Here is a 12405-nt window from a genome sequence, read left to right as displayed (position 1 = left end):
AAAAGAGGGATTTGGCTGGGTGCATTGTGGCCTCAACGTTACAGGAAACCCTGTTAGTAAGGGAGAGACAAAGATGGGCAGTGGGGAGGCCGAAAGCAGTCTCTGCTCAGGGACGTTGCTTCCAGAATGGCTGCATTTCAGGCTGCTTGGTGGTGACCCAGGGCCACCCATCTCCGCAGGTCCTTGGTGTCAAGTATCAGGGAAGGTCAGGTGGACCCTGGCAGACGGCCTCGAGGGGAGGGTGCATTTGTCCTGTAAAGCAGGCCCTTCCCAAGGCTGCTCTGATTTTGGCCTGTAGCCCTAGGATGTGTGCCAGCCAGGCAGGGCGGGCACGGTGCAGGGTGGGCAGGGGCAGGACGGGCACGGGGCATGGTGGGCATGGTGCAGGGCAGGCATGGCGTGCAGGGGAAGGGCAGGCAGGGGCCGCTGGGAACAGAAGGGGGGTGGCTTCCTTCTTCCCTCCCTTTCCTGTCCCTTCTCCTCTGTGTTTAAAATGGAGGCCTGGGGCTCAGAGAGTGGAGTTACCCACACCCTGGGTCCCGGGCTCCCCATTACTCTCCGTTAAGACTAGAGCCCGGGGGCCAGGTCTGCCTGCCTGTTTTTCCATGCCTGCAAGCTAAGGGTGGTTTTTATGTTTTTAAATATAAAATGTGAAAGGGACTGTTACCCCAGTCTCGCTCAGCTTTGCCGTTGGTCTGAAATGCATACTCCCGTGCCCTTCACAGGAAAAGTTTGCCAGCGCCTCAGTTAGGGCTAGGGCTACGCTTCTCCCTCGTTTGGGTTTTCCTTCATTCCTCGCTGCCTGCTCTCCCCTGTCCCCTTCTTCCCTCTCGCAGGCACCATCTCCAGTGTATTTGGGGTATGTCCTAGATATGTATATATCTTTGAAAAACAGCCATTTGTCAAATCTTCCTTTTAGTCCTTCAATTTTGCATGACAATTTTTGAAATTGTCATTAAGTACATTTTAAATTAATACATATCTTTCTGGTAAATTGACCCTTTTATCATTGTGAAATGTCTTTAGGTCTGTCATGTTTCTTGCATTGAAATCTATTTTGTCTGATTCAGTTCTACGAGTTTTCTTCTGGGTCATCTTTTCCCATCCTTTTACTTTGAATTCTTCCTGTCTTTTCATATTTAAATATCTCTTACAAGTAGCATATGGATTTTTTTTTTAATCCACTGTGACCATATGTCTTTTTAAAAAATTCTACTGAAATATATGTACAGAAAAGGGCACAACATTTACTGAGACATGAACAACATAGAGAGTTTTCACAGCCTGAACATACATGTAATTGTTCTGGTCACTCAATAAGAGTATTTCATCCATTACATGAAATGTAATTACTGATACATTTGGATTTACATTTATTGTCTATTTGTTTTCTATTTTTCTTGCCTCTTTTCCCTTCTTGGGTTTTTTTTTTTTTTTTGTATTAATCAAGTATGTTTGCTATTTCATCCCACCCCTTTCCTCATCTCTTAGTTTTTAAAGTTATTCATTTTCATTTTATTCCTTTGTGGGGTTACAGTAGACTACACAACATGCATCGCTGACTTACTACTGATATAAGTTATAAGGAAAGATTCTAGATCATCAGAATACTGTAATTTCATTTACCTCCTTCCCACCTTTTGTATTCGCATTATAATTCTATGTATACTTTAAACACAAGAGAGTATTATTGATTTGCCGGCCAACTGTTCACTTATACTTACTCTTTCCATTACCCTTCATTCCTTCTTTTTTTAAAAAGATTTATTTATTTATTTAATTCCCCCCCTCCCCCAGTTGTCTGTTCCCTGTGTCTTTTTGCTGCGTCTTGTTTCTTTGTCTGCTTCTGTTGTCCTTAGCAGCATGGGAAGTGTGTGCGGCGCCATTCCTGGGCAGGCTGCGCTTTCTTTCATGCTGGGTGGCTCTCCTTACGGGTGCACTCCTTACGTGTGGGGCTCCCCTATGCAGGGGACACCCCTGCGTGGCACGGCACTCCTTGCGCGCATCAGCGCTGTGCATGGGCCAGCTCCACACAGGTCAAGGAGGCCTGGGGTTTGAACCGCAGACCTCCCATGTGGTAGACGGACGCCCTAACCACTGGGCCAAGTCTGTTTCCCCCTTCATTCCTTCTTGCAGTTATGTGTTTACTTCTGATTTTGTTTTCTTTCTGCTGAACACCTCCCTTCAGTATGTCTTGTAGAACAGGTTTGTTGTTGATAAAGTCTCTCAGTTTGTCTGAAAATGTCCGTTTCGCCATCATTTCTGAAGATTATTTTCACTGGGGATAGTATAGAGTTTTAGATGGACAGGTGTTTTATTTAATCAGTTTAAAGGTGTTATTGACTGTCTCCTGGCTTTCATGATACATTCATTTCCCTTGGGCCATCATAACAAAATTACCACAAACCATGTGGCTGAAAACAATACACACTTTTCTCAGAGCCCGGAGGCCAGAAGTCCCACTCAGCATCTCTGGACTGAAATCCGGTGTTAGGAGAGTCAGGCTCCCTCTGAGGCTCTGGGGCGGGTCCTTCCTTGCCTCTTCCAGGTCTGGGGGCAGCTGGCCTTCCCTGGCCTGTGACCACAGCACCTGCATCTTACTCCCTCTGCTCCATCTTCTCTGCCATGTGTATCTGCCACTTACAGGGACACCCGTGATTGCATTTAGGGCTCACCCAGGTAAGCTCCTCCTCTTGCTATCCTTAACTGCATCACCTCTTTTGCCATATAAGGTAACAGTAACAAGTTCTGGGCATTAGGACCTGAATATGGTTTTGAAGAGCCTGCTGTTTCTGGTTTCTGGAGAGAAGTCATTTTTCATACCCTTATTGTTGAAGGTAATATTTTGCTCCCCAACCCCCATTGCTTTTAAGATTTGTCTTCAGTTTTCTTTATGATTATCCTGCTTGGGGAGTTCTTAACACTTTCTTGAATACCGTAGCTTGACACTTTGGTCAGTTTTGGAAAATTCTGGCCATTGTTTCTTTTTGTTTTTAAATCTGTAATATTTTGGTATATCTTATTGCAGTGTCTTCTATCCATAGTTTTTTTTTTGCATAGTTATTGTAATGTATTAAACACACTTGTCCATACATACATAACTACATATATACATGTGTGTATAATTTAATATCCTTTTTAATATTTACTGTTTTCGTCAGTGCTTTCCCACATTCATAAGCATCAGAGCTTCCTAATTTCATGTCATGAGGATCTAGGTTGGTCTCCCTGACAGTGCCTGGCAGAGTGTCACTCAAATAATTGTTGGTTATTTGTTAGAATGGCCCTAGGTTTTAGGCTTTTCAATTATTTCCACCATTAAAAAAAATAAAATAAAATCGTGGTTCTCCAACCACTACCTACCTTTCTGCTCTACTCCTGTTCCTTTGTGCTTTTGACCATGCCCGTTTATCTTTGACATGTTTTTTTCTCCATTTTCTGTCTCTTTTCTTCTCTCTATGCTCCAGTATGGATGTTTTCTACTGGCCTTTTTTCCTAGTTCCTTAATCTCCTCTTCTGTCGTGTCCAGTATGTTCTTAATTTCATAAATTGCATCTTTTAATTCTAGAGTTTTCATTTGCTTCATCATTAGTAGATTTTAATTCCCTGGTGAAATTTTCCTTCTTGTTATCTGTTTTCTTAAACGTATCAATCACATTAATTTTAAAGACTGGGTCATCATTCTTCCTGGTTATCTGTGAGTCTCCTATTGTCTTTCTTTTTTCTCCTGGAATACCTGGTCATCTTTGGTTGAAATGTCAGCATTTAGGAAATTGTTGGGGCCCTGTCCTCCAGAGCGGTGGCGGGTCACCTTGCTGCAGGCAGGCACTGAACGGACCTGAGGCTGAGCTGCAGCTTTTGTGCAGTTGGAGGTTCATCCTGAAATCTAGGCGTAGCCCTTCAGTGGTCCCGTCTGAGCCTGGTGTGTCATTTAGGCCCCTCCTTGCTAGCTGTCCTTGACTCCCTGACTCTGTCTCCTCAGCACCATGAGACTGCAGAGACCTCAGTTCTGCAATTTAGTGACTTTCTTAAACTCTCAGCTTCTTTTCTCTGCTTAGGAATTTGGCAAATGACTTTAAGGAAAAACGGGTGAATATCAGGCTTAGTTCTTTGCCTCTCCGTTCTCTCGGAATCCTGGTCCCTCAAGCCCTGGCTGCCTTGGCAGTCCTAAACTATATTTCATCTCACCTGCTTGGTGGTTGCCAACAGCTCTGCTGGCTTCTTTGCCTCTCGCTTTTACTCCAAAAACTGCAAATGCTCTGTCGGAGGGAGGCTTACTGTTTCGGGGTTCCCTTCTCCCCAGGATCTTGCATCTCAAATCCTGGTTGCCTCAACAGCTCTGTGATGCCTCCAGAAAGGTGTTTCTTCTTTTATGTGGCATTTGAATTCCTGCTTTAGTTCATTGGTTCCAGCTGCCGCGTGTGTCCCCAGAAGACCTCCTCCTGGTGATTGCATGCCCACCATCATGGGCTGTCCACCGCCACGGAGGACGGGCTGGCCTTGTCCCTGACCCCTTAGGGACCTGTGCAGGCATGTCTCAGGGCTATGCACTGAGCACTGGTGCTTCCTTTTCAAGAGGTCATTACAGTACGGACGGAGCCCCTGAGACCACCCCTCTGCTCTGCCCTGGTTAGCTGTGACCTCGGATGGCCCACAGTTCTTTGGGCCTCTAACTTACCTGGTTAGATTCAGTGATAGAAAAGATGCTCTCTAGCCCTACGATTCTGTAATTGTGAGGACTTCTGATGGGGATTAGTCAGGGAGGAACGTGCATCTGTTAAATGGGTGTTAACAGTAGTTAAGAGAATATGGTTCTTGTTCAAGTAAGTTAAGGGAAATACTGATTTAATGTCCAGAAACGGGGGAATGGATGCATATTCGTGAAGCTCAAAAGGAGTAAATGAGATATGTCTGAATCAGCTTGGGTGCATTCCAGAAACAGAACACTAAGTCAAAGAGTTGCAGAATATATTATCATGCTATTTTTGTCAAACACATGCAATAGCAATATATTATATAGTTTTATGAATATATAAAAATCAACGTTTGAGAATAACAAAATGACTGGAAGGATATGCTTCCATCCCATAATATTAGTCACCTCTGAAGAGGCCAGTAGGGGACCAGGATTGGGAAATGGGCATCAGAGAGGACTTTAGCTTTATCTGTAACTTCTTTTTTCTTTACGCAAGAAGATGTTCGTCTCTTCTTGGAGGAAGATCTTTTTCCGGGGACTCCTTAGACACTTTTCTCAAATGCGTGGAGGTTCTCAGGTGGTGAATGTGATGTGTGTGGCATTTCCCAAGCTTATTTGATCACCACATCCTCCCTCACTTTTTTTTAAAACAGAATGTCTTGTGACTCTGGCCTTCTGTGGAACACTAGGTTGGTTAGAGAGCCACGTGGATGGGCGTGGACAACTGGCAGTCAAAAAAGCCGTGCTTGGGGCGGGTTGAGGGAGCGGGGAGACCTGCTCAGCCTCGCCCTCAGGCCTGCCTGCTGCTCAGCCTGGCGCTGGCCCTCGCCCTCACCTGGCGCCCTGCACATCCCTCCATGCTCCGCCTTGGGCCCAGCTGTCATCCCTCCCACTCCCGGGCCTTCTGGTGGCCTCTTCACCCCCTACTCCAACCCCTAGCATTTGTTCCACCCCCTGCTGCTATCTGGAGGCCCTTGTTCCACTGCCTAGTGCTGTTAAGCAGCTCTTGTGTTGTCTCTTCACATCGGTTACCTCCTGGTGCCAGGCAGAGTCTGAGCTTTCTATTGTGCACTCTTTGTACTTCTGAGACGGTGCAACACGGTGACTTGAACCAGCTGGATGCAAAGAAGGTGCTTGCAGGTTTTGAGGCACAGTATTCTCCTGCCAGGGCTTTTATGTCCATTATGTGGGATGCAAGGTGCAGTGCATGCTGCTTCAACTGCTTTCACTGAGACCGAACAACAGTGTCTTAAACTTGATGGGAAGCTTGTTTCTGTCACCTCTAACTGTCCAAGCTGGCGGGTGGCCTGGGGGAGGCGCTGTGTTGTGGGGTCCGTCCAGGGGCCCAGTTCCCTTCTGTCTTGCGGCCATTTCCAAAGGCCTGTCTTCACCTCGGTGGTCAGGGCTGGCTCTGGTCGGGGCTGGCTCCAGCTCCCTCCGTCCCAGCCGATTGGGGAGGGAGCTGGGAAGTGGCAGCTGCAGCTGCTTACACCCCATTGACCGGGCCTGGCTAAGCTCAGGTTTTATCTCAAGAGGAGCTTGGATACTGGGTGGAAGGAAAGCAGGCACGGGGCACACAAGGAAGCATGTGAGAGCTGAAGGACTGGGGGACACTTGGCTGTTCATGTGGGGGAGAGAACTGTGTTGGTCTCCAGGAACAACAGAGGGGCCCCATTGCCCCCTCCTGGCAGGAGAGTCCCGGGCAGCAGGGACGAGTTGGTCCCCAGCCGGGCTGTGGATCCGTGTGATGGACCCCACAGATCCATCGGGGAGTGACGGAGCCTCATGACGCCGCCACCTTCTCTCCTTCAGATCCGGCGAGCAGCCTGGCCTATCAGCGGGTGCAGAAGGTTGAGTGCACTTCCCTGCGGCCCGTCCTGGTTCTGGGGCCTCTGCTGGACGTGGTGAAGGAGATGCTGGTGAACGAGGCGCCCGGCAAGTTCTGCAGATGCCCCCTTGGTAAGGGGTGCCCCCTCGCCTGCCGGGCACGTCTGTCCCTCAGTCAGCCAGAGCAGGCTGTTCCAGAGCCTTCCCTAGAGGACAGGCGACCACAGACGGGGTCAGATCTGTGTGCGGCCCTGGCCCTGCCTCCCCCGGGGTGAGGGCAGTAGCGTGTCCCCGAAGCGCTGGTGCACAGCGGGCTTCATTTGCCCCTTCGGGGCTGGGGGAGGCTGTGAGGGCTCAGCAGTGCCCAGTACCTGGAAGGGGCCTCGGGGTGCGGAGTCCTGATGCCGCGTCCCTGCCTTGCAGAGGTGATGAAGGCCTCCCAGCAGGCCATCGAGCGGGGCGTCAAAGACTGCCTGTTTGTCGACTACAAGCGGAGAAGCGGGCATTTCGATGTCACCACGGTGGCTTCAATAAAGGAAATCACAGAAAAGGTATCCCCTGTGTTAGGCCACCGGGAAGAGGCCCGACAGTGTGTCAGGATTGGGTGCCCCTGGCTGCGTCAGGGCCCTTTGCCTGTGCATCCCTGCCCTGCATGTCTCTAGAGCCCCCACCCCCAGCTCTTCCCACACCTTCACGGAGCTCATCCACATGCTCTCTGGCAGAATCCACCTGCCTGCGTCCTGCCCTCGTTGGCTCTTGGCGCCAGGGCAAGCTTGTGGCCGCTCCCCCTCTGAGGGGGTGGATAAGAGCTTTGAACTCCAGGGAAGAGCCTCCTGCAGGGAATTCTGAAACAGATTCTGCTGAACCTGTGAGCAGACTCTTAGGTTTGTGTGCCTCGTCTGGAGGCCGGTGCACAGCTTCCAGCACGGCCGCCTGGGGGGCCCTGCCTCCATACCGTTGCTATCTAGCTCTGTATGCATTTGAACGCCCTCAGGTCCATTTGTCGGGAAGCCCGAGAAAAAGACTGGTGGCTCTGCAAGGCGTGTTGGAAAGACCCCAGCAGAGCAGGGGACTCGGGGTCCCCTTAGGACTTGTCCTTCTCAGTCTCTGCGACTGGGGCTGGCCAGTCCACCTCTTTGGGTTGGTTCCTCCTGTTGAAGGAGTTGGCTTCTTGCGGCTCTAAGTGCACACTGTCCTGTGGGGGTGGAAGACCTCTGCCAGGGGTGCCCTGGGCTCTGCAGGACTCCCCGGTGCAGCTTCAGGGGTGTTTGGGGCGGGCGGCCCAGGCACAAGCCTGTGGCCTTTCATTGTCCCCCATTCGGCCTGGAGGCTCAGGGGACCCGGGGGAACGTATGTCAGTCACAGCCACGCAAAGCCACACTCGCCTCCAGGACGCTCCAGCTCTTCATTTGCTCGGTCTGGCAGAAATAAGGCCTCTGGGCTGGGGGTGTGGTAGGGATCCCAGAAGTTCCCCACACCTGGGCGAAGGCAGGGAAGGAAGTCTGGATTTGGACTGCGCCGCCCTCCCCTCGCCCCTGCCTGTGGCGCTCACGCTCCCTCCTCCCCCAGAACTGGCACTGCCTCCTGGACGTCGCGCCCCACGCCATCGAGCGGCTGCACAACATGCACATCTACCCCATCGTCATCTTCATCCACTACAAGAGTGCAAAGCAGATCAAGTAGGTGCCGCTGCCCCAGGGCTCGGCCTGGACGGTGAGGGCTGGGGGCCGGTGGCCCTGGTTGTGGGGGGGCAGTGAAGGAGAGGCAGGAGGCACTTGGAGGAGGAAGGGAGGGGCCGTGCCCCTCGTGGGCCCTGTTCCATTTCAGCCAGGCCGCTTTAACTGTGTCCCCTCCTCCTCCAGGCAGCCCCTCAGCCCTGCTCGGGGGCCACACGGTTCCTTCGCAAACCCAGCTTTGTCTGCACAGCCCCTTCCCACCTCTCCGCCCCCCTTTCCTCTTCTACTCACTTTGGGGCTCAGAGGACACAAAGGGCGGGCAGAGCCAGGCCCACCCAGATCGGCCTCAGGCCGGCTCTGCTCTCGCTGAGGTGCCGTTTCCTCGGGGTGTCCTCAGCCCGCCAAGGCTGCTTCTCTTTTTACCTTCCTGGGCTCCCACGCATTGGGGGCCAGCTGGTTTGTCTCTCTCTGTGCACACACTGGGCCCCCCACTGTTCCCTCTGCCTAGAGCCCCGACAGGACCTGCGGGCTGTTGCCCTGCTTTGCGAGGCGCTCCTGGGGCACCCCACAGCCTGGGGGATGCCCCTTCCCCTGGACGAGGAGAGGAAAAAGAGGGCCTGGGAGGGGAGAGGCTCAGCCTATGCTGGATGTCCCACCAGGGAGCAGAGGGACCCCATCTACCTGAGGGACAAGGTGACTCAGAGGCATTCCAAAGAGCAGTTTGAGACGGCGCAGAAGATCGAGCAGGAGTACGGCAGGTACTTCACAGGTAGGTGCAGCCAGGCGCGGCGAGGAGGAGCCGGAGGCTTTGCCAGTGCATCTTTCCTGAGAGTGGGAGGAGTCCGGGCTCACTGGCCGCCTCCCGGTCCTGCTTGCAGGCACCTCTCACCGCAGCTGAGGTGTTGGGATTTCCGTCGCTGGGTGACACCGGGCGTTTTAAGATGGAAATATAAAGTTCTCTGAGCTGCGCACCTGGTCACCAGCTGGTCTTTTTCACCCACCTTCTTACGTGGGTAGCCATGGGTCCGTCTCGGGGCCTGGGAACCATGTAGCGCAGCTCCTGGGTCCCTGCGACCCCGGATCCAAGCACTCCCTGGCGAGCAGGCAGCATGTGCGCCGTGGTCGTCTGTCCCCCCAGTGGTCAGTTTCGGCCACGGGGTTGTGTGAAGAAAACCCATCTCTGGGCTCTGAAACAAAACAAAAAAAACCATGGCTCCAACTTACCTGCTACCCTTTTCCTTCCTGGTTTTCAGCCTCTTCAGTAAAATCAGACACTCGTAGGGGGTTAACGTTTTGGTCGTGGGAAGAAAGGGGCAGTGAACTTAAATCGTGGAGTGTGTTGTGATCTAGAATAGGGCTTCCTTCTCTTGCCCCCCCGTGGTCAGGGGTGCATCCGTGTGTTTTAATTTCCAGTCCATCACAGACCAGTCCTTTTGTCAAACACGTTAAAAGCAAGTTACTACAGACAAACCTTAAAAATCCCCCAGACTTGGAAAATGCGGGCTCTCTTTTTTATTGCATTCGATTGACACAAAGTTGCCCTGCCAGGCTCTGGCGGCTTCTGCACGCTGTCCACTTCCACTCTCACCTCTGGCAGCCGGGGCCCGCTTGTGGCCAGCGCCGTTCTGCAGAGCTTGGAGGTGCATCGCCCGATTCGCGTCCACCGAACCTGTGGTGTTTGAAGGCTGCAGGGCAGAGCTGGGCCAGAGTGGAATGCATTTCATTGGCTTTGCTGGAATCTTCTCTGGGCCTGGAAGCCTGACCCCTTAAACTCATGCTAGTTCCCTTTAGAATCCCTCTACCGACTGGGCCACACAACACCCACCCTTCCTCCCCTAAGTGGCTTTCCATGTGCTGGGATCCCCCAGCCCGGGGAGTTATTGGGGTGGTGGGCAGTGTGTGCGCGGGGCCAGGCCCTGGCCGCCCGGGGTTGCAGGGTAAACTGGGGCCCAGCTCAGCCTTGTTGGAGCCTGTGTTTCCAGCCGCCTGCTGAAGAGCCGACCAGATGCCGCTGGAGGGACAGGGGGGACGTGGAACTGATGTGCGCTCCACTCTTCTATTTTTTGTCTTCTATCTTTTTATTTATTTTTTTATGATTCTTTCTCCTCCCCACCTTCTTGCCTGGTGGAGGAGAGTGGGGTGGGCAGGGGGCAGGGGTGCCGCCGAAGCTCAGAGCAGGCGGCAAAAGGGGCCTTAAGACCCCAGGCCCTCCCTCTGAGCTGAATGTGTGTTTGGGGGGCTCTTTTGCAGGGGTCGTCCAGGGAGGAGCCCTCTCAAGCATCTGCACGCAAATCCTGGCAACGGTCAATCAAGAACAAAATAAAGTCCTGTGGATCCCAGCCTGCCTGTTGTAGGGAAACCTCGTTCTGTGAAGAGACTGCACATGTTCTGCCCGAGTGAACACGTGGCTCAGCTCTCTTTAGTGACTAAAACCAGAAAACTGCGCGGGAGCGTGAAGGGGAGGCTCCCACGAGCACAGGCTCCGGAAGCTCCCGCCCGGGTGATGGAGGGTGGCGGCCAAATGGATCCAGGCCTTGGCAGCGGACCGCGCTCCTCGCACCTGTGTGCTTAACACTCGATGGAACAAAAACACACAAAAGACTTTCGACAGAGGGGTTCAACACCAACCTTTCTTTCTCCAGCCAATCAGAGATGCTGCAAAGAGAACCTTCCAGATCACAAGTTTACAAGCCTCTTCTAAGTATTTGGCAGTTTCTGTTTACTTGAACGGCTTCACGTTGTTGGTGCCGAGCCCCTGCCCCGCCTCCCCTCCATCTTTCTGCCCCATCTGTTTCTTTTCCTGCTTTCCGTGAAACGACTCTGGAACCTCACAAGCGGCTGCTTTGCTCCGGGAGGTTCTCGGTGGGACCAGAGCTGTGGCAGCCTTCCTCCTGTCCAGGGAGGGCCCCGTGACCGCAGGTGCTCAGGCCATTTGAGGTGGCAGATCCAGTGCCTTTGTGGAGTCGCCTCACCAGCGGCAGCGTCCCCCCCTGGGGAGGGAAGACTGCTTTAGCAGTCTAGTAAACTCGCCTCTCTCCTCCTCTCCTGCCTTCCACAGCCTCTCGTTTTTTCCTCCATCTGGGTTTATCCTTTAAGCATTTGGTCCCTTGGAGCTTCGTAGACTCCCGGTGACAGGTTCTGTTCAGCTAGGGCCACTGTGTACCATTGGGTCCTTTTTAGGTTCTGTAGTTGGCGACAGCCTTGACCAGTGGAGATTTTGCGGGGTGCCTCGTAAGCTATTACATTCTAGAGTGTGGCGAGTGCATTGGCGTGTTCTACGCTGAAACTAAAACTGAAGCGGGGGCCTCTCCAGTCTAGGTGGCAGCCGTCCCTGCCTGCACCGGGCCCCGTGGAGGTGTCTCCGTTTGGGCCTGGTTTGCGCTGCCCACGCCGGGTGTCTTGGGCGGAAGGGTTGAGGTATCTCCTGAAGCTGTGCGTCCTTTTCCCAGGTACTGTACGGGGCTCTGTGGGAGCGTGCCCTGCCTTTTCATCCTGTTCCTAACAATTTCATTTTCCTAGCAAGAAATCCGATTTCATTTTATTTGTAATTCTAGACATTAGATTGTAGTTTAGCCATTACTGACTTTTTTTTTAAAAAAAAGGGATATATTTTCTTGCACAGTTGTTCAAAAAGAAGTTTCAGTCCTCAATGCTGTCCTTTGTTTTATAGGTACAAGTTTTCTAGCTCATGCAATTAAGAAAAACTGTAGACTAGGTCTCGCCGTGTTACCTTCAGGCCCCCCGGGGGTGGATTCTCGGAGCCTCGGGCTGCCTCGGGCTGTGAGGGTGGTACACGGGAGCAGACAGGTACTGTTCTGGCAGACTGGGATTTTCTGTACTAAAATGTTACTTTGTATCAAAAGTTAAACAGACTTTAGTACGACAAATAAAGGTCAATTTCTATAACTTGTGTGTGCAGACACCTGTGTTTCCCTTGGTTTCGTGCCTTCCTGCGCCCTCAGCTTCGCCGGTTTCCTAAAACTTGCCAGAGTTTCCTTCCCCTGCAGAGTGTGGCTGCTGGGCGACATTCCTTCCCAGCTCAGGACGATCAGGAGGCCCTCAGACCTGCGTCCTCAGCCTGTGTCATCCTTCCCCTCTGTCCAGCATTGAATAGGCATGGTGGCCGAGGCCACTGTTGCCCCAGGCAGCGCATTTGGGGCCTTAGAGCCTGCCCTCTGGCCTGCATGTGTGGGCTTGGGGGGGCGG

General features: G+C 52.4%; 1 protein-coding gene across 1 annotated transcript in view; it reads left to right on the top strand.

The window, feature by feature from the left end:
• The window catches only part of LOC101442851 (disks large homolog 5-like), a gene marked incomplete at its 5' end in the record, with an annotated part of 179482 nt that extends 167377 nt beyond the window's left edge, over positions 1-12105 (top strand). The window contains 5 exon segments of the mRNA XM_058299259.2: positions 6509-6655; positions 6947-7074; positions 8093-8202; positions 8859-8968; positions 10450-12105. Coding sequence (XP_058155242.2) covers positions 6509-6655; positions 6947-7074; positions 8093-8202; positions 8859-8968; positions 10450-10553 — 599 coding nt within the window.
• Positions 12106-12405: the final 300 nt, after the last annotated feature.

The sequence above is a fragment of the Dasypus novemcinctus genome, chromosome 6, assembly GCF_030445035.2.
Source record: "Dasypus novemcinctus isolate mDasNov1 chromosome 6, mDasNov1.1.hap2, whole genome shotgun sequence".
Taxonomy (NCBI): Eukaryota; Metazoa; Chordata; class Mammalia; order Cingulata; family Dasypodidae; genus Dasypus; species Dasypus novemcinctus.
This window is presented reverse-complemented; position numbering and strand designations above follow the sequence as displayed.